General features: G+C 31.6%; 1 protein-coding gene across 4 annotated transcripts in view; it reads right to left on the reverse strand.

Moving 5' to 3' along the window:
- The window catches only part of LOC123710462 (protein kinase C, brain isozyme), a 114520-nt gene extending 93168 nt beyond the window's left edge, over positions 1-21352 (reverse strand). For 2 of the 4 annotated variants that reach the window (XM_045662361.1, XM_045662360.1), the window contains exon 1: positions 21056-21352. In XM_045662361.1, the coding sequence (XP_045518317.1) occupies positions 21056-21240 (185 nt within the window). In that variant the 5' untranslated portion in view covers positions 21241-21352. The remainder of the gene's footprint in view (positions 1-21055) is intronic. The other 2 variants (XM_045662363.1, XM_045662365.1) reach the window with 2 other exon arrangements.
- Between the last annotated feature and the right edge of the window lie 4 nt (positions 21353-21356).

The raw sequence follows: 21356 nt of genomic DNA on the forward strand, positions 1-21356 counted from the left end.
AAAGCTTTTCGATTGCCAACTTCCGGACTTAGAAACATATAATAGTTTAAAAATAGATTTTAAATAAATTAAATTTTGTTCTACCATACAGCATAATATATTATTAATTCTAATGGAACACGAAAACCTACACTTACGCTTCTCAATAGTAATTATGTAAAAACACCTAAACATTCACCTTCAAACAACATTTTAAACAATGTGTTAGCGGTAGTTAATCTAGTTCCTAGGGCAGGAAATTAAACAATTCAATGACGACTTAATTCACTGATTTTACGTGAACTGTATAACTTCAAACTTGTACAAAGAAAAGGCCGGGCGTATGTGTTACAACCTCTTTTACAATCACAACTCCCTCCTCCGACTCGAACATCCCACTTCGGGAACATGGTCGAGTCAATTCGTAACAACTCGTAAACAACCGAACGAGTCAAATGAATAACTATTGCGCATGCGCATTTGTAGCAAGATTCTTAAGAATATGTTTCATATTTTATGTTTAGAATTTAATTAAAGGATTACAAATTGCAGTATCTCCAAGAATACCTCTCCAAATTCAATTCACATCGCATTTTTGCATTCATAAAATCGAAATGTAACCAGTACAATGAATATAAGCAAATGATCAAATTCTAAACACCGATTGTTATTTTCGACGTGCGTTCATTATTTATTGCTAACACTAAAGAAAATAAACACCTGTCTATTCGGATATCATATTTGTAAACACGTCTGACGATACCATTTGGATTGTTTTACAATTTTAATATCTCTTCACATAGTCTATATTATATAAATAAAAGGCTTGCTGAATGATATAAAATAAATCAATGGCGCTACATCCTTTTTAGGTCTGGGCCTCAGATTCTGTATCTGTTTTATGGTCATTAGTTAATCGAATAGGCAAGTAGGTAATCAGCCTTCTGTGCCTGACGCACGCCGTCGACTTTTTGGGTCTAAGACAAGCCGGTTTCCTCACGATGTTTTCCTTCACCGTTCGATCTAATGTTAAATGCGCACATAGAAAGAAAATCCATTGGTGCGCAGCCGGGCATCAAGCCTACGACCTCAGAGATGAGAGGCGCATGCTGAAGTCACTAGGCGAACACTGCTCTTTCTGAATGATATATCGCAAACAATAATTAAAAAAAATTAATTCATGGAAATCCCACTTTCCGTAAGCTTTACGTTCTACACACATTGTTTAGGAAGCATTGCTTCCATTCAATAGAAATCTTTTAAGCCAAAACGGAGAGGATATAGATTATACTTTTTCTCGCATTCGGTTATATTGTATAATAAAGTAAACAGAAGAGTTAATGTTCACCGCTTAGTCTGCTTTGATTAGCAATAATTATACCAATAGCTACCAAACTTGATTTACACAGAAGTGGAGCATTAATTGGCTGTGAATTCATACACACATAACATTCGTACATTACAAGACTTTATTTATTACCATATAAATTACGGAAGAGGGCGCAAGTACGTGCTACAAATGTGCATATAGTAATAAAAAGAAATGAAATTTTGGAATCAGTATTACTTTTATTCTTATACACAATTTGATTACGCGGTAAAATATACGCAAGGACAATTACATTTCTTTGTGGTACTAATAAGATACCATTAAAGTAAACTGGATGTAAAAACAAAGTCAATCGTTAAAAATAAAAATTAAATTAACCTTTATCTCGGACAAGTTCCTTTTTCTTACACACAATAAAATGAAAACAAACTTAAGTCCGTTTTCCGATCATGACCTTTGTCATGTGACCTGTGCCTTTGCACAGACCCTTACATTACGTCGTTTCTCGCCCACTCTTGACCTAACCTTACCTGCAACCAGTTTCACTACATCGTCCCGTCTATCCGCGTTTTTCCTTTTTCCAATCTTTGGATACCAACTCATTTTAGTTTTACTCCCTATCTGCTCCACAAGGTTTGTTCCGTCCATCTCCACTTGTCCTATTGAATACTCTTTGTGACGTGGTCTATCCATGTCCCTTACTAAAGTCTTCTTTCTTAAATTTCTAACTTTTTGTTGTTTATATTAAGTAAACTCCTCTCCTTAGAAAAACCTGTTATCTTTTGATACGTTATTAATGAATAGACCTGGTATTAACCATTTAAAACCAAGTTAAATACGAAAAAACATACGATTTATATATGGAGGAGAAGGTTCTCCAAACACCATAATCCAACTCAACTATTATCATATAAGCAATAATCAAACTTTACCCAACAGTTAGGTAGAATATCACCTACTCACCGATTATCAATATCTCATTTAAATACGTTCAACTTGCAAATTGGACTCGACTCGTGTAGCAAATTTGAGTGCGGAATAGGAAATAGAATTTGCGAACGTGCTTCGAGTTATCGTATTTAGATTTGATATTGATACAGTTGCGCCTAATCCCATAAAGCAAGTAACTATTTACTGATTGTAATTGTCTGTTAGTGAAACAGTAATTACTTGGTTTCATGTTAAATTTTTACGGTCTCAGGGCATTTTGTGGGAAAATCTCAATTGCCGCCGCCTGAAACGCCTCGAAAGCTTACATTATCAAAATAAAAAAAATAATTGTGCAATTAAAATGAACTTATTTTAATTTTGGAATACATGGCATTTCAAAGAGTAGTTTTTATTTAAAGAACTTTTTGAAAATCTGGTACTAAAAATTTACGAAATAAGTTTGCTGTAACACGAAGCAGAGGGCTAATTTCGCTAAATCATTCCATAATTCGATTTTATTTCATTATTCAATAAGTTTTCTTGTTAAACCTCAACGCTTAAGTCATTTGAAATGTTTCTAACTCGCATAAGGATGGATCCTAGAAGCTATACAAACAACAATAAGACATTTATATGGTTAAATATTAGCAACTTCCAACATTCACAGATATCAATAATGCCGAATTTGGTAAATTCACATTTAAACTACAAAGTAATATTAAAACAAATATTTACGCTCAGCAACGAATGTTTATTTTAAAATGAGCAAATTTATAAATGCATTTCGGGTATTTCCATGTAATTTCAATTTTATTTCAATAAGCAGAAAAACGAAATTCCATGTACATTATACCAGCAACAAAGGATTCATTACAATAATTAACTGAAACAGTAATAGTAATTAAAACCCGAGGATTCGTGTGTGGCTCACAGCACTTTGCAATATTAAATATGCTATCAAATATTTGATGGCCTTTTATTTACTTTATAATTTACCGTATTTATTACCACTTCCATTCTATGAAGCATATGTGCCTACCAAAATGTTATGAGTTGTTTTCCCGGATACCGACCTACGTACGCAATATGTTTTAAAAACTAAGCCACAGATGAAAATGAACTGAAAATCTACTAAATTACGTCTTTTTTTGCAAAATACGTACTGTACTGAAGAGGAACGAAAAATAAGAAATAGTTTTCCGCAAACGCGTTTTTGCTAAGGTTACTTGAGTGGTGAAACCGATTTAGATTACATATGTATATACTTCTCTCAATTTCCCGCAAAATCGCGAACAAAAACCATTATTTATAATTATTCGGGGACGCTACATTGAAACCTAATGACCAATTTAACAACAAGTAACATTGTAGCAACCCATAACGGAATGCGCGCAAATACTTGGAATTTCAGCGCCATTGTGATCAGGTGAACATAATGTCTTTACAAAACAGCCAGGGCAATATAGTCCATGTTGCAACACGATAAGACGTAAAATTGCAAACCTGAGTACCAAGGGTATGTCAGCATTTATAAGGGTACATGCAATCATAGGCGAGGCAAGATATAAATGGCGGTCAGGGCAAAAAGTTAATTAAATTTATGTAATTAAGGTTTTATAATCTTAATGTAGAGGCTGTTGGACAATTATGGTAAAACATGTCCATAGTCCACGACTTATCTGCTAAAAATCAGTATAATAATAGTTATCCTTCACCAGTTTCATTTATTGAAAATTGTTTTGTAGCGTCTGATTAACTAACAATGATATGATACTCCATCAAAGAGACTATTAGTAACTATATAACGTAGTAATCATATAAAATACAATACAGGGTCAGAAATAAAACCGCTATATTTTTGTAGTTTATGCCTAATGCCACACATACCTAATGAGCGTTTCATTAGGTATGTGTTGTACTAAGAAAAATAACGAAATTTTCGTAGGACAGCGAACAATATGGTATATCTAATTTTGTAATTTTCAGGAGGCACACGAGAAGGCAGTTCACTTAGACTTAAGTGCTTATCGCCGCCCATAGGCACCCGCGACACCAGGTTTTTTTTCTAGACATAAATTTGTGATTCAGGCTAGGATGATGATAAGCTTCACCTCTTCCTATGTCTAATTCTAGTAAGAGTATTGTCTCTGGATTATTATTTAAAATATATATCATTATTATTTAAAATATATATAATTATTATAGTAAAATGTTCTTCTCGCGAAGACCTCTATTGTATTCTTTATTTAAAAAACTAGATAGTTTTCAAACATCTAATTTCTAAAGCCCATTCTTATGTTTTTCATAGAAGTCATGTACATCTGCTATTGACGTTCATAAGTAGACGTAGTTACCCATTGAACTGGACAGCCGTTTGGCCGCAGACCTGTCAAGTGGATTCGGCCTATTGGAGGGCACTTCCAGGAGATGTCTATTTAGCTGTCTCTTCAACGAACATATGTTAGAAAATATTGAACTCCTTCGATTGAATCGTTGTATTTTTTTTAACACAGAATATAATAATTTAATTTTGAAATAAATTAAGTACTTTTTCTTTGTAAATATTTTTGAATATAATAAATATTTTCCCGGTACTAATTTGTTGAATAATCCATATTGATAGTATATTTGTATAAATATTGTATTACAAAATATTTCGCATCAAAAGCAACTAGATTTGGAATTTGAATATCTCTTGAAATCCATCTTTAATGAGAGCGTATTCGGTTTTATTTCAAGTGTCGAGGTACCCTTCGCTAATGGGATTTTAAGTAGGACTTGACAGGTATTCCGACCTTTAGCTCCATTTTTCATTTTCCTAATGATACCGTTTTCTCGGTCAGGTTCAACTAGCATTAGCATTACTCAAATATTAAGAAAAAAATAGTTATTCAGCCTAACTCTTGAATTGTATAAATATATCATAGATATAAAATATATAAATCCAGAAATCACGTTAAAATAACTAATATGTGCTCCAGTTCGGTCGTGGCGTCAGCAGCTAGTGAGTTGTATGAATAATTTTAGTAGTCGGTAGATCTATTATCGTAGAGAAATTGTACCTTTTTCAAACGAATGTAAATATTCTTAGATCGAGTTCTATGATAGTATAAGGCCACAAGTCAATGAAGTTTTAATTAAAGAAAATCATTACTCATTCGGACTAATATACATCTTTTAGAATAATAGAGACGTTTCAATCGATACGATTTTAAAAAAAGATTTAAAAAAATCTATATACTAGTATGCGTACTAAAGAATCGAAGATCAAATAAGAAACTTTAAAGACAACTCACACTGTTTTTCTTTATAATTTAATAACTTCATAACCACAAGAAACTTCATACAAATACGTCATATAATTAGAAGCACGCAATGCTTGTGTAATAAAATAGCTAAATTTCTTAATGGCCACGTGGACAAGTTCAAGGAAAAACACTCGAGTTAAATAATAATGTTATATTTGTACAGTAACATCATTATACAGTTAGTATTATGTTATTTCCGTATTAACATTATTCGTATGAACGGAGATTTATCCATCAAGAATCAACTTTTACTCCAACTTTTGTACTCAAATCAAAGATGTAAAATAAATGCTTAAATTACTCAAACAATTTTTAGTGCAATAGTTTGCAAATCTAAAAAACATGAGGATACAAGCAAGAGTCCACAAATTAAACACAATGACAAGATACATGTGCTAAATGTGATAATAAATAATATACAAGTATACGTTCAAAGGTCACGGACTGCCGAACTAGTATTCAATATAATTGTTAGTGTATAAAAAATTGTTCCAAACAGGCTAGGAATGCGTCATCGAAATTTACTCTAGCGTCATGTCGGCTGAGAACTAATTCTGTATGCGTAAAAAGAAAAAAATATATTAAAAACCAGATCCAATTGAATAATTTGGTTACGTCGTACATATATGTCGTATTTCCTTATGACTTGTCTTAATTATTTATTTATTATTATTTTATTTTATTATTATGTTTCAACGATATTATACCAAAATTTTTCACAAAACTCCAAATTTTCTTCTCAATAAATATTTCTGAACCGTGAACCTGAACTAAACGATTAATTTTAATTTCGTACTAGGATTCTAACCCATTAAGTTCTAAGCACTGGTAGAGATTATTAAAAATGAAAAATAAAAATACATTATGCCAAATTAAAACGTGTAAAATGTAAGCGCGCAAAAGCCTACGTAATATTATATTTTCATTTTATTCAAGGCGTTTTGATTGCGATACTAACATCAATAACACAGCAATCTTAAAATAATTGTACTCAAGTTTAATTCGTTAGCATTAAAGCTGGAAAAATTTGTTTTTGTAAGTTAATATTAAAATTTAAAGTATATTAAATTAATTAATTAAAAATAAAGTAAACGTAATTATAAAAATATTACAAGTGATAAAAGACTATGCACACAAATCGAATTGGCACAAATCATATAATATTCAGAGCGACACGACGAAAAGATTTTAATTACGATTAATTTAATAACATCAGACATGTACGCTAATTAAGTATGGGAGACAAATAATGCACGTAGATCATATCTATTTTAAATTTTATTATAACTAGTTACATTACAAGCTTACCGTACAACAAAAAATGTTAACTAATAAAAACTATGAATTGAAATGACTATGTGCTTTCGAGGCCGCATATTTTTATCGTGATATGTACACAAGACTGAGGCCCATTCCCGAATTTGTACCTTGTCTTAAAGACTCAATTATCATGTCGATCCGTCATCGTTCGTTATTAAAAACGAGTGAGTGACTCAATTAGTTTCATATAATCTACCCACATATATATATATGATATACAAAATTTTAAATACTTAAGATAAGTAGTTAAAAATCAGCAGACCTCCTTACTACACGTATAACCTATAACTTGCAAATTCATAAAATATTTATTGTCTGAAATCGTATTGTGACTATAAATGCCGTCGTCGCGTTTATTGTGGTGTTAGATATATATATATATATATACCACCCCCACCACCACACACACACACATATATATATATATATACATATATATATATATATATTCAGTTTAAAATGATTTATCGTTAGCAAGTTTTCAATAAGTAATAATAATAAGTAGAATTTTACAAAAATTTACATAAAATTTAAAATGACCGCCGACTTGATGGTATTATTAACTTTACCTTAAATAATTCTCTCGCATTGATTTAAGGATTCAAATTAAATCGTTTTGAATTGAAAGTTATAAAATTGTGCTGATTATGGAACCCGATTGAGTATGCCATTACCATGCAGGTTGTGAACAGAAACATCCTGAGATATAGAAAATAGGTAATTAAATTGATATAGTTTAATATTGTGTACCTTTTTAAGATAATCGCTGTTTAAATTTGCTTCGAATGTTAACTAAATTTATCAAGTTACACAATTTCTCGGCAAATTCTTAATGCAAAAGAATAAGGTACAATTTTCATAACATTTCTATGTTAACTCGTAAGCAAAGCTTTGTTTGAAAGTAATTTAAAACACCAGAATGGAGTGGAAAGTTTCATCGTCTTTTATCTTAAAAGATTACGATAAGACAAAAGACAGAGATAGATATTTGAAAGACTAAACTTTTACGATTAATGTTTTTTTTTTTTTTTGAGTAAATTAGCCTGGATGTGCCATCCAAACGCATTTTGTTCCAAACCGCACTTACCAGTTCCGGGACGTTCCGTACGGTAAATAGAAACATCTATAACCACACATATATAGCACTCAAAACGTTCACCTAAGCAGGTTATTTAGATTCTAGTACGTAAATAATCAATAAATATTCAGAGAAATGTTATCCAAAAAAGTTATTGCGAACTGCGTCATAATACGAAGTTTTTATATGCAATGTTGTTCCGCGCTAATGTCGCAGCCTTGGATACGATTACTCATTTTTGAGATAAGGATCGCCGTCGGTATTGCTATTGAAAGTTACAGAGGAAGCTCACCTAGCCAAGGTAGTTTACTTTTATTAGAATTTTTTATATTTAAAATCATAAATCAATTTTAATCATAAATCAAATATTATTAAAAAGAATTAAATACAAACTAAAAACAAAACAAGTCTATTGACTAGATTGCATACAGCTGAATTAATATAGGTTGCAAAGAACACTTTTGCGTGAATGTATACTGCAATTTTAATTTTAGTATTATATTAAATGTAATGTAATGTAATAATTTGTTTAGTATCTGAAAGTTAGTAACATATGAACATGGTTCTGTAGTACTTGAACAATAGGAGTTGAGCGAAATATCCCCATTAACACCAATGTTGTTTTTAAGAAACCACAGACATGCAGGCGTCAAGTTATTGTCTAACAAGTTAATGTTTTATGATTTTTCGTATTATATATGTATGTGTAACAAACAATTTCAGTTTAAATATGGAACGAGAAGAAAACACAAAGAATAAAAAGAAAAGATACTGCCGCCCATACTCTTAATGGCAGAGGGCTCGCGAGTGCGTAGTCGGCCTTTGAGTCGGTGGTTAAGCAGATCCTATGACGACCCCCTACAACATCATACACTTTACCTATTTATAACATGAGTATAAATTATTTTGTTGAAATGACTGAAATTTGCAATAGCAAACTAATAGGTTTATTTACATTTGACCGCAAAAACCTTTTTTGTATGTTTCAAGTATGAATCTCGTTGTATAATACGAATCCAAGTCTGCTAACATAAGATTCAAAGGACTAAGGAGTCTCAGTTTATTGACACAAAGATTGAAGACGTAACCACAAAATGATATAACCTGTAAAGTTCCGAGTCTCAATCTAACTTTACTTGGGAAATAGAAGCTACTCCAAAAATCAATATTAAGATGAACGGCTGAATTTAGAATTGAGCGGTCAGCTTAAGTGGTTACATATTATACAGCTATTTTAAGAGCAGTAGTCAGTCAGTAAGCGGAATAAAAATTTAAGAAAACCTTTCAATTATTTATTATCTGTCTGTCAATTTTGTATAGTACTCTTGCAAAACATTTATGTCCAAAACTATCCCGCCATACACTGTTGTTATATGTCAAAAGATTTTGGCAGCGTCCTCGATCGAAAATCCAACATTTTAAAAATTCTCCACATAATAAAAAGTTACCACAAATAAGAAGTCTATATTATTATAAAATTAGACCAAATCTTACTACAACAACGGAATGCTCATACTTTTAACGGGACAGGAGACAAACGAGGTGGCGGGTCACTCAAACTTAAGTGTTTACAGCATCTCCAGGAGGTTTGTATGTTCGTTGCCGGTCTTTACTGGTTCCACGACTCTACTCTTGAAAGCCCCCAAGTAGCAGCGGTTCGGTTTCACAGTGTGGCAGTGCGCAACAATAAGTGTCCTAAAAGGCGCATTGTCGTGGAACGCGAAAGCAGAAGGAATTTAACTATGTATAACTCATCTTCGAAACAATCGGAAAACATAATTTACTCCTGCCAACTAAGAACTGGCGTACACCTGTTAAAACAGGTCAGCCCAATATAATCGTTGTTTTTATTAGGAGACAATGGTTTGTATAAAATCATCACACATACTACATTTTCTATACTGTACTCATAAATATTGAATGGATGCATACAATTTTATTATCTCAATAATAAAAAAACTTATTTAGCAGAATAGGGGTTTTACAAAAATAGAATTTAGAAAATTCACACAATTTTTATTGATTATCTATATTTCGATCTCAAAAAACATCACAAATAATTCATTAGGCTTCATTCAATCTTGGTATTAAGCTGTCAGTGTTGCTATAAATACACTTGTATACTAATTATTAATAATTAATCAGAACAGACGACATTCTTGCATTTTAATACAAGCACAAGTTATCAAACCATCTCTTATTCAACACGACATACCGAGTAACAAATAAGGCTAATTGTTCGAAACAGCAATACTCATGTTTTATAGCGTCCGATAGGATATTAAGATATTTATCGTATCGGATACTAAGATACGTGATCCACCTCAGATAAGCTAGCTATTTATAGATGTAAAATAGCCATTGCGTATAAATGTTAAGTGTTATATGACCCGGTCGGCAAATGGCAAAACGCCATGTATATTATTTCCGAGATTTTTTTTTTAGTTTAATTAAAATAATCTATCTGTTATAATAAAAAATAGGGGTTTATCGAAGAGGGGTGACAATTAAGGGTTGTATGTGGCTGTTGTATGCTATATCATTTAAAAAAAAACAAAAAAATATATATCCTTATTATTTAAGGGTTTGAAAGATAGATAGTAGCCGATTCTCAGACTTACTGAATATGCATAAAAAACTTCATAAGCATCGGTCGAGCCGTTTCGGAGGAGTATGGGAACAAAGATCGTGTTTTATGTTATTTTTAGTTTAGAATTTGGCCATGCATGGGCTGTAAATAAATAAATAAAAATAATAGGTTCAACACACTCAGAGTGCGGTTGCGATGTAACGTATGTATAGTTGCTACGTGGCAAGGAAAGCAATCCTGCGATTATCCAGTGCCTAAGCCTCAGGGTGACCGATGGTTACGTTAGGAGTGTCCTCAGCTAAAACTAACCTTTTGAAAAGGGCACATAATACATTTAAAAAACTTTATAGAGTAACGCGCTTTTTTAATTGTCCGTAAACTGAACTGACTGTCTGATTTATGTGCAACTCGGTATTTTGTAAATATTTTAATCTTTTACTGTTGAAAGTCGTAGTTTTTATAGTTTTTTTCCTATATAAGTGTGTCCATTGTTTTGTTATTTGTTACTTACGTCCCTCGATTTAACGACAAACTCTCTTAAGAGTCGAAAACAATTGGCTTTGGTTGTTTTTTTTTCATTAAGTACCCCTACGTACTAGCCTATCGGGCACGCAGTCAGTCAGTAAGTAAGTAAAATTTGTAAAAACTGCGCAGTTGTGTTAGTTCTTTTGTCGCTTTATTATCCTAGCCCGCAATACACTCGACTTTCGGCATCATGCATACGAACTTTGTAAGAAATTCGTTCTTTTGTTTACAAATTGGGATTGCATGGTCAACAACAGTCCAACAAGTGTACATGTACTAATAAATAGGAGTCATGAATTATCTATACGTTTTCTTCTCTCCATGTAACGACAACTCTCTATACCGCCATAAAATGCACAGTCCCTTCGGTGTCGTTACATAGAGCTTACACTGTATTAGGATAAATAAATTAAAAAAAATACTTAACATTGACGAAAAATACTAAACAATACTTAATGAAATTCATACATTTATGTGTAAATCACAAAAAATATTTCGTCTCGTATTTATTAAAACATCCTACCGTTCGTATGACATTCGACACAATGAATGATTGATCACAGGTCGTGAAAGAGCGGCGCAATCAAACGTACAAATGGACATCGATACAAGGTGCTTTTATTTCATTATTTATTTAACCGCTCAAATGTATTTGAAGTTTTTAATACTATGTATATAATTGTTTAATGCAAGGCTTAATATATCTTCTAACATATTTTGTAAGCAACTGTCAAAACCTAAGGCCATTCTTTTCAGAAACTGTATGCGCCTTATTCGTAATCTCTTACGTTTTAAGATTGATGCTGGAAGCGCTAGCTTTTAATCACGCCAAGCTATCTATCAGCCTGTAAATGTGCTTTTAACGTTTTAATACGAACATTTCTCCAGCATTATTATTACAATATCAATAAATTCAATTAGATCTAATTATTAATTCTTTTTGTTTTATATAATACTTTAGCTTTACTCTTAGGCCTTAGCCTCAAATCATAAACTAATATACAACGTTCTGCGCCAAGCACTTGACCCACACTCAATCTGTAACATCTTCGAAACACTTTATTTTATACAATTTCACAATACTATATATATCTCTTGTATGAAAATTTTAATTAGGCCAAACCTCTAACTTATCTTATTCTAACTAGTTGTAATAACATTAATATCGTTTGTTTTCAAGGACACTTCAGGACTTCATAAAGTCAAATCATTTATTTCAATTAGGCACATTTTAAAGTCAAAATTACAAGTTACCCATATTTAAAAAAAAAATTTGTTTGCCCCATCCAGAAAGAAACTACAAATTTTAAAATAGTTTTTACATATGCATTTGTATGAGGCCTTAGTATGAATATAAATAAGAAGATATATAAATAAAGAGTAATATGTATGAATGGGTATCAAAGATAAGCTGTAGTTATTAAGGTTAAGCGTTCAATCTTTTTTTGAATGAACGGATAACCCTGACATTAAATTGACTAGGATTTTCACGCATTAAATAAACCACTACATAACTGAGATACGGAAATCTACTCTATCAAATGGAACGTAATTCTTATCCTCCGGTTGTAGACACTTTTAGAAGTCATCGTTAATTTACTAACGCTACAACACAGTGCAGTCCTTGATATAATGTATCTTCAATGGCGATTCTAAATTCTTCTCTCGAGTTTTCTCGTCAGGTTTTCGGATGAATGACGAAATGATTGAAATAATTAATAATAATATAGTGCCGCCTCTAGAGAATTGCAAACGTTTTTCGACCTATTTTATTTTATTGAGAAGTTGGTGGTCAGCCTTCTGTCTAACACACGTCGTAAAAATTCTTTAGAGAGACAATTCTTAATATGTATATGGAGAATTAAAATGTGTCAAATGATATCGGATTTAGACAGTAGACCTGCAGGTTGCAAGCAAATTTATAAAATTTAAAAATACTGTTTTTTAAAGTATTACATATTTTAAATATTCAACTTCGTTTAAACTAAAAAATAACACAGTAAAAATACTATGGCAATAAACTTTACGACAAATCTAGTTATATTTTCAATTTATTTGAAAGGATTGACTCGTCTAGCCAGTGTTTATTCGTGGTTGTGATTTATGTTCTATTGTCCAGTATTAGTGTGTGACTGACCACATTAGCTACCGTTGATTTACTGAATATCATCTACTATAGCTGGGCGTTTTAAAGGCTAGTTTAGGAATTTTTATAGTTTCATCGTTTTATGGATACTGAAAATAAATTTTAACTATTTTCTATACGGTGAATATACACTAATTCACCTTTAGGTCCTTACAAGAAAAGATTGTACTAATTCTTAAAGAACACGCCGCCAGCGTTCGTACATGTATCGGTATCACTACGGCGGTACCACTTTACATAAGAGGAGCGTTTGCTCTATAAAATGTAATTAAGTGAATATTATATTTTCCTAAACTTACCACTATTTGTTACAGGCAGTGGAGTATATAACGAGTATTAATAAGAGTTTGTGTCTTTCTTTATAAAATAAAAACATAATAATAATTATTGTATATAATAAATGTATAAATTAATTGGCCTTTTTTCGAATTTTGCTATTCAAAGACCCCCAACTTTATTTAAGAAGTTACTACGTTCTTTAAAACAAAAGACCTCTTAAATGATCAGTATTGCAACGTATACGACCTCATAAAGCTTGTGATAATACTTAGTATAATCTCCATTGTATAACCGTATTTTTTACACCATACCACAAATATATCTTACCTCAACACATAACTTTAGTAACATTATAGCGATTGTAACACTACTACTAAACATAGTCATAAAATTCTTAATTTAATCCAATCATATGTTCCGAAAATGACTCTTCTGCCTTCAATTCTTTACCCTGCCCTTCGCCATAAAGATCATTAAAAAATCTATTGATTGTATGTCTCGGTACTTTTCATATACCAAAATTATTGAAACTATACAACCATTCGCATCATGAGTTTTTAAACTTCTTAAATCTAATTCCTATTGCTTTGAATTAAGGTGTATTTGAAAGTGGACCAAATTTAAAGTTCTATTAGTCATGGTCACTGACTCCATTATATTGAAATAGCAGATGATTAGTTATTTTAGGTAACTTATTAATATTTTATGAAAAAATATATAATTAATTACCCATTTAGCATGCATATTAGTCAAATTAGCGGAAACAGAAGTCTCTAAAACGTCGTGACCTAGTCCGCGTCTGCGCGCACGCAACTAAGAAATATAACAATAAGTATGCATCGCTTTGTTGCGGATACCGGTTATATAGCGTTGTTTTCTTTGATACTCATTCTTGTTGTTTTAGGGAGTAAAAAAACACGAATTAAGAATAGATTAATAATGATTAATTTATCATCAAAGTAAAAGATAATTGTCATACTCTCGTATTTTTATAGTGATCTCAGTTTTTTTTACATACAGTTTATTACCACTAAAAGCTCTTATATGCTAAGGGTTCGTTTAAGAATAAAATTTTGTCAGAGTTACAGTAGACAGAGTTAGGATATTTTGTATTATTTTACTGGCATTATTGCATGGATTTTTTACCCTTAGGTATGGACTTTTGGTCCGGTATACAAAGTACATAACGTAATAATAATATGAAGACAAAAAATGTTATCATAGAATTGAAATAACCATGAAACGTGAACGTGCCTTTCACTAAAGGAACAAACTTTAAAATCTAATTAAGTAAGGCATTCGCTTTACTGCTGACACATTTACTTAAATATATTAAAATCGACTATACACTACTAAGCTGTACACAAATTTAATTTTATATGTTCTGCTATTAGTAAAATATTAATGTGATTTGATGTCGAGATAAATCTCGTTCAACATATACGTCAATTTTAAAATATTAATTAAATATTTAAAAACACAAGGCCTTACCAACAAAAACTGTCAAGGTAAAATCGCAAAGTATAATTATTAGATAAGGCTACCATTGGCATCATGACTCATTACACTAACGTAATTATTGTCTGAACAAGATAAATCATCAACGGGACATGTCGACAGCTGCCTGAAGTTTCTTTTCAAGTCATATTTAAAAATATGTTACATATGTACTTCCGTAGAAGCTAATTATTACAGTCGAAATAATTAAGAACTTTTAAATGCAGAAATATTATCTTTAATAAAGTGATATTATGACAAACTGCTCCTTGACGCGTCGAATCAAGGTTAAAATATTCGGATCCAATGTCAAATCTGTGCTTCTCTATGGGTGTGAAACGTGGAAGGTCACCAAAGACATCTCGCACCGACTCCAAGTCTTCTTTAACCGATCTCTAACGAGCAACTTTGGGAGCGCTGTCGAGAAAACTCGATCAACCAGCAGATCAAGCAACACAAACGGAATCGGATAGGCTATACACTCCGAAGGGATCCCAATCATATTCCCAAGCGGGCGCTTCATTGGAATCCGCAAGAAAAGCGGAAGCGTGGCCGTCCCAAACAAACCTGCCGCCGAACAGTTGCAGACGAGGTAAAGAGAGCCGGAACGACTTGGAGCGAAGTGAAACACGAGGCTCAAGCCCGAACGCGATGGAGACTCACTGTGGACGCCCTCTGCCAAATCTAGGGGTTATAGGACATTATACGATGACAAACTCCTACGGAGGCTCCGTAACAATTCTTTATTAGTATGCAAAGCCCAATAGATACAGTGAAGGAAATTATACTTTTGTACTGTAAATATTTGTGCTATATAAAAATTCACTTAAAAATAACAACATTTGTTTGAGTTGAATTTTCTTTTGCTAACCCTTAAAAACGTTTTTCCTACTTTCAACTTCTGTATCTTACACCCAAGTACATAATTACAAAGATCGTACAATACAAACTTATAATAGAGACCAATATAACCTTTAAGAAACGTCAAGAATCAACTGAAACACGCTAAAACGGAATAATTTAAATCCTAAATATGTTTCATACATATCTCGTACATCAAGATGCATACATTCACATTAAGAGCACTCGGCGCTGACATTTAATCACGGAGACTTTCGAGTTGAAAACCTTTCATCTAGCTGTAATCTACTACGTATGCTTTAGGTATAGTGTTAATTCTTATACCAAAAGCTACGGCTATAGTTAAATATGTATGCATGTTACAGGTATGTATATGTACTGTCTTTACAATAAAAGCTCAGACCATGGTCGAAGGCTACAACGTATTATCGGAAGTAAATTATTCGAGCATACTAATCAATTTGTTTTAAATTAATGGTTTTATTTAATATTGATGTGTTCTGAGCGTCCAGAATGACCTAAACGCCGTTTTAAATTTCAATTTTAGTTAGAACTTGACATTTTGAATTTCCTTTCTTAATAAGTGTTTTACGTGCGACTTCAGTATGAATAAAAGTAAAAGGATTTGAGTTCTGTAACATTTCCATTCCGGGCAAAACAACCCGAGCTGTAAATGCCAACAGCGAGACTCCATTTAAAGAAAACTGCCGTGCACAGGCCTGGGCATAAACGAAAAATACTATAATAACATTGCCTCAAGATTAGCTAATAATTCTAATATCGGATTAAAGTAATTAATTATCGTAATAACATATTGTATAATTGGTTATATATAACCATACATTTTGGAGATAATCAATCAGGAGCCGTAGTGATTGTTAGATCTGAAGGGCAGAGTCACGAGGCGATCGTTAAATACTTGAACCATTAGATTAAGCTGGAGAAGTATTTTCGATTGCTCCTACAGACTACAAACGAATCATTATCAACAAGATATCTCGGATTCTTTGACATAAGGCACCTATTATACGTATATAAGGCAATATTAATATTGTGTATTTCTAAAAACCTTTAACATTAACTTTCCTAAAACAAAATCAACGTTTTTAAAACATGATATGCATAACATTTGTGTATATTCTTATTAATTTATATAAATCTAGCATAATACTCTAGCTAACAGCTTAGTTGACATTTTTCATTTAAATATGTGATTAAACAACATTTACGTCATACGATAAGGACTAAGCTAACAGCACGAATAATGCTCATAAAAATAACTCTTTATTTTTAGTTCCTAAACAAAGATTTCGTCGCTCGAATACTGTCAGGAAACGCCGCAATTGCGTTTCGATTCATATAAGTATATATATTGAAGAGTAAATTGTACACAAATTGTAACCTACTAAGGTTAGCTAATTTTCCGTACCGCCTATCGGTTTTCTCTACTAATCTTTGATCTTTCAAAAGCGAAATCAAGCTCAGGAGAGGGCCTTATCTTATTGTCTATAAAAAAAAATACTTTATATATACAATAAGATAAGGCCCTCTCAGGATTATATATTAAGATAATCTTCACTTACGATGCATAAAAAGCACGCGCACAATTAGAAACAAAAGTGTTATGTCTGAACGCCGTGGTAGTTGTTGGACGGTCTCTTTATCCTAATATATCTTCTATTACCCAACCTTAACTAATGTGAATTCTACAAAGTTCTATTGGTTCATAACCTAGACCCCAGCAATTGCAATGGACGAATTAGACCTTCGCAATAAATAAACTAACGAAAAATCCACGATATCCTGTGGAAGTAATAGTAGTCTTTTCAAATAAAATAATTATTTTACGTAATATGTCTTCAATAATTAAATTTCGTAGAACGTTTTATTAAAACTAATTTCAGATTAAGGTAAGTAAAACATGAAAAAAATCATCCTGGTCCGTCCTCATTAAGCAAATTGTTGAAAATTCTGAAGCCTTCGGGCTGAACGTAATTATGACACAAATACTAAACGAAAAAAATCTAATATCAGAGGGTACAAATAAGGTACTTTTATCTCTATTCTATCAGGAAAGCTCGTTTGAAATATCTAATTACTTACGTTAATGTATTTCTTCATTTAGGTCCATTGATGTACTTGTGAATCATAAACTTAAATTACGAGTGTTTTATTGACTTCTCTCTAGTATTATCGTAACATTCATAGCAACATTAGTTTTTCAATTCACCAGCTGTCCGTCTAAGTGTTTCTCAACTAATAACATCTAAGCGTACTAATTCTTAACATGCACTTCCAAACATTACGCTTTAAAATTATTTCCAAAATACGAAAGTAACTAACAGTTTGACGGGACTTGTCTTCTGTACCCAAGTTACATAGTTAAGATAAGATGTTTATTAGGTTGGTGTGATTTCAACAATAGGGAGCTTGATGACTCAACTTGGGTAAAACCGCAACCAAGGAAACATTTGTACTACCTATTAACCTATTTCAATATATTGACCTGCGAATAATTCGATAATATTACGGCAACAGTTTTAATTAATATAATTGTAATGGTTTCGACTCTAAATTGAATAATGTCTAATTTAGCGGGCAGTCCATTAAGTATTATAACCCCTTAACTTTTAAAGTATAATAAAATAATAACCTTAACCGATATTATTTCTTTTAAATCTATTACTCCTACTCTAATTAGTACTTAAGTCTAATTCGTATACAGTTAGATTAATGGAAAGTTAACACAGATACCATAAACATATAGCAATTTTTTTAAATAAAAGATTTTAAAATGAATCGCAATCCGAACTTGTTTTAATTCACCCAGTTTAGTACATAAGACGAATGACTATCAAAATATCAGGTATACTAAATCTGTCGAAACCGGTCGTAAATAAAAACTATGCAATATATGTCATATTAATCACATATCTTTTATATCATTATTACGACATACAGAGCTACATATCATGCTCGCTGTTCACAATTTCGCGGACATTTTAAAATATATTCGTTTCAAGTTTTATTTTTATTTTAGAATGTACATCGAAATATTTTTAGAGAAACTGATTTAGATAGAGGTGAGAAGACAGATGCTCTAACAAAACTCTGTTGCAATATAGTTTCTTGAATTTATTATCAGTTTAAATATAAGAGAGAAGCAGCAAAACATTAACATAATATTTGGCTTCAGGTTTAAATCTGTTGTACTAATCATTTTGTTTCATGGACAGACAAGCAATGTACATGCAGACATGCTGTGTACATTACGAGGATTTCGTTCACAGCAGAGAAGAGAAAACAAAAAAACATTAAATTATCATTACTGTTTTTGAATTTCTTTTTATGGAACAGCTAACGAGCAGACTTTGCATAAAGTGACAACCGCCACCCATGGTTGCAAAGAAAACTTTCAACGCTCTATAATACTGTATTTCGGTAATAAGATTTTTTTTTCTTTAATTTACAAATGTTATTAATGATTCAAAATAAAGTCTGATTAAGATTACGACAGTACACACTCCACATAATGGATTACTACGTGTATGTCGAATGATAACCGCATTAATTAATTAAGCTTATTTATATAACGGAATAAACAAAAGGAATACATAAAGGGTCGGTGTTTGTGTGAAAATTTACTGGAATTCAGACGTTCATTCTGGATTATGTGCAACATCTGTGATAAATAATGAGACTGACATTGTTACGAATACATTAAAATACCAGTATTTTAAGACTACAATAAAAAAAATCGTTTAATTGTTTTTTGTTCCACGTTTGTTCCATAATAAATTAGCGTAAGTAGAGCAACATTTTATAAACGCATGTAAAATTACTATACATAGTTTTAATTTTAGTATAAATATAAGTGACACCTTTAATTATTTAGTTACTGTGATTTTCGGTAAAGAACGAGGCCATAAGGGATAATTATAGAAAACTGCGGCTAATTTCGAAAGTGGGGGATGCTCTAATGTATTAGGTATACCTCAGATATAAAAAAAAGTGTTTTTAAATGTTTATATAGAACTTGTCAGTTTTATAACTATAAGATATATGGTATGTTTAGGTTCAACTTATAAAACTTAAAGAAGTTAATAGAATACTAGTTTTAAGTATGTAGGATTTATGTAGTATGAAGTGACATACTTAAATTTATATCCATCTCAAAAATTATCATTATCATGTTTATTGGGAAAAATAATTATAGAAGTTATGATTGAACACAAATCTATATTAAGACCAAAATAATATTTAACTGTTTGCACATTTTGCCTTTCAAATATACATATGTTTTAATATGTTGAGTGAACCTTAACAATTGCTTTTAACATCATTGTATGGACAAAAAGGTTACCAACTTCTATTTATTTGGTAAAGATAAATAAGGTAAATGAATTACTGGTAAAATTATATATTGATAATAGGTAGATTAATTGTTCCATATTTAACAAATGATAAATGTTTTACTGTGATATAATTGAAGGGATACAATTATATCACAGTAAACCATTCATATGTTAAAAAATATAATGAAGAAACAAATTTTCCCATATGGATTAGATCTATATCTTACTAACTACATTGATAGAATTAGTATTACCTTCTTTAATTAAATATGGTGGTATATAAGAACATAATGGTCTCCTTTCTTAAATATTATTATATGATATAATAATAAGTTTGTCTGATTTGAATGTTAAGCCGATACATAGCCTTTTATAAATATTTGTAGCACACATTAACATTATTCAGAAATATTATTTGTTACTATGATTTGCTATATTATACATTGACTCTTAAAAATAATGTATACACAATATAATTTGTAGTATAATACAGCAGATAATTTATGAAATAACCATATTTTAAAATGGGTTGCATTTTAATATATTTTACAGATTTTTATCAGATTAAATTAACTAATAAGCAATGTTTTTAATATTCAAACAAGAGAATACAAAATACCTCCTCGTCGTGCGCCAAATCATAAAAGGTCTCACAACAAGTGTGTTAATACTAATTGTTTGCTACGATGCTAACGTACACATCCACGCACCGAATTAATTTTACGACTCTTCTGTTATACCATGGCAAAATGTTATCTTAAGGAAACCGTGCGTTGATCTCACCTTACCATTGTAAACACGTACTATTTTTAATGTGCCTTGATATGATATTAAACTAAAACTACTATTGCACTCACCATATGAAATCCTTGCAGTGGGAGCAGAACGTGGGCTGCTTGAAGAATCTTGGCATAAACTTGTGATCCTTCACCAAGTAAACATTCTTCTTCTTCAGGGCACCTTTTCGGCCTCGTAAGCGGAAAGCCTGCCCCGCCTTCAATTCACCACTGCCCTCGTCACAGTTATTATCTTCGTCCGCCATTGCTAGAAACTAGCGAACGGCCGCGGATAGAATCGGAAACAATTAATGTCTCACAATAATATTACGCCAATTCAGACCCGCACGAAGACAACCACTCTCAGCGGAACGTCATTGCG

This window comes from Pieris brassicae, chromosome 5 (assembly GCF_905147105.1).
Source record: "Pieris brassicae chromosome 5, ilPieBrab1.1, whole genome shotgun sequence".
NCBI lineage: Eukaryota > Metazoa > Arthropoda > Insecta > Lepidoptera > Pieridae > Pieris > Pieris brassicae.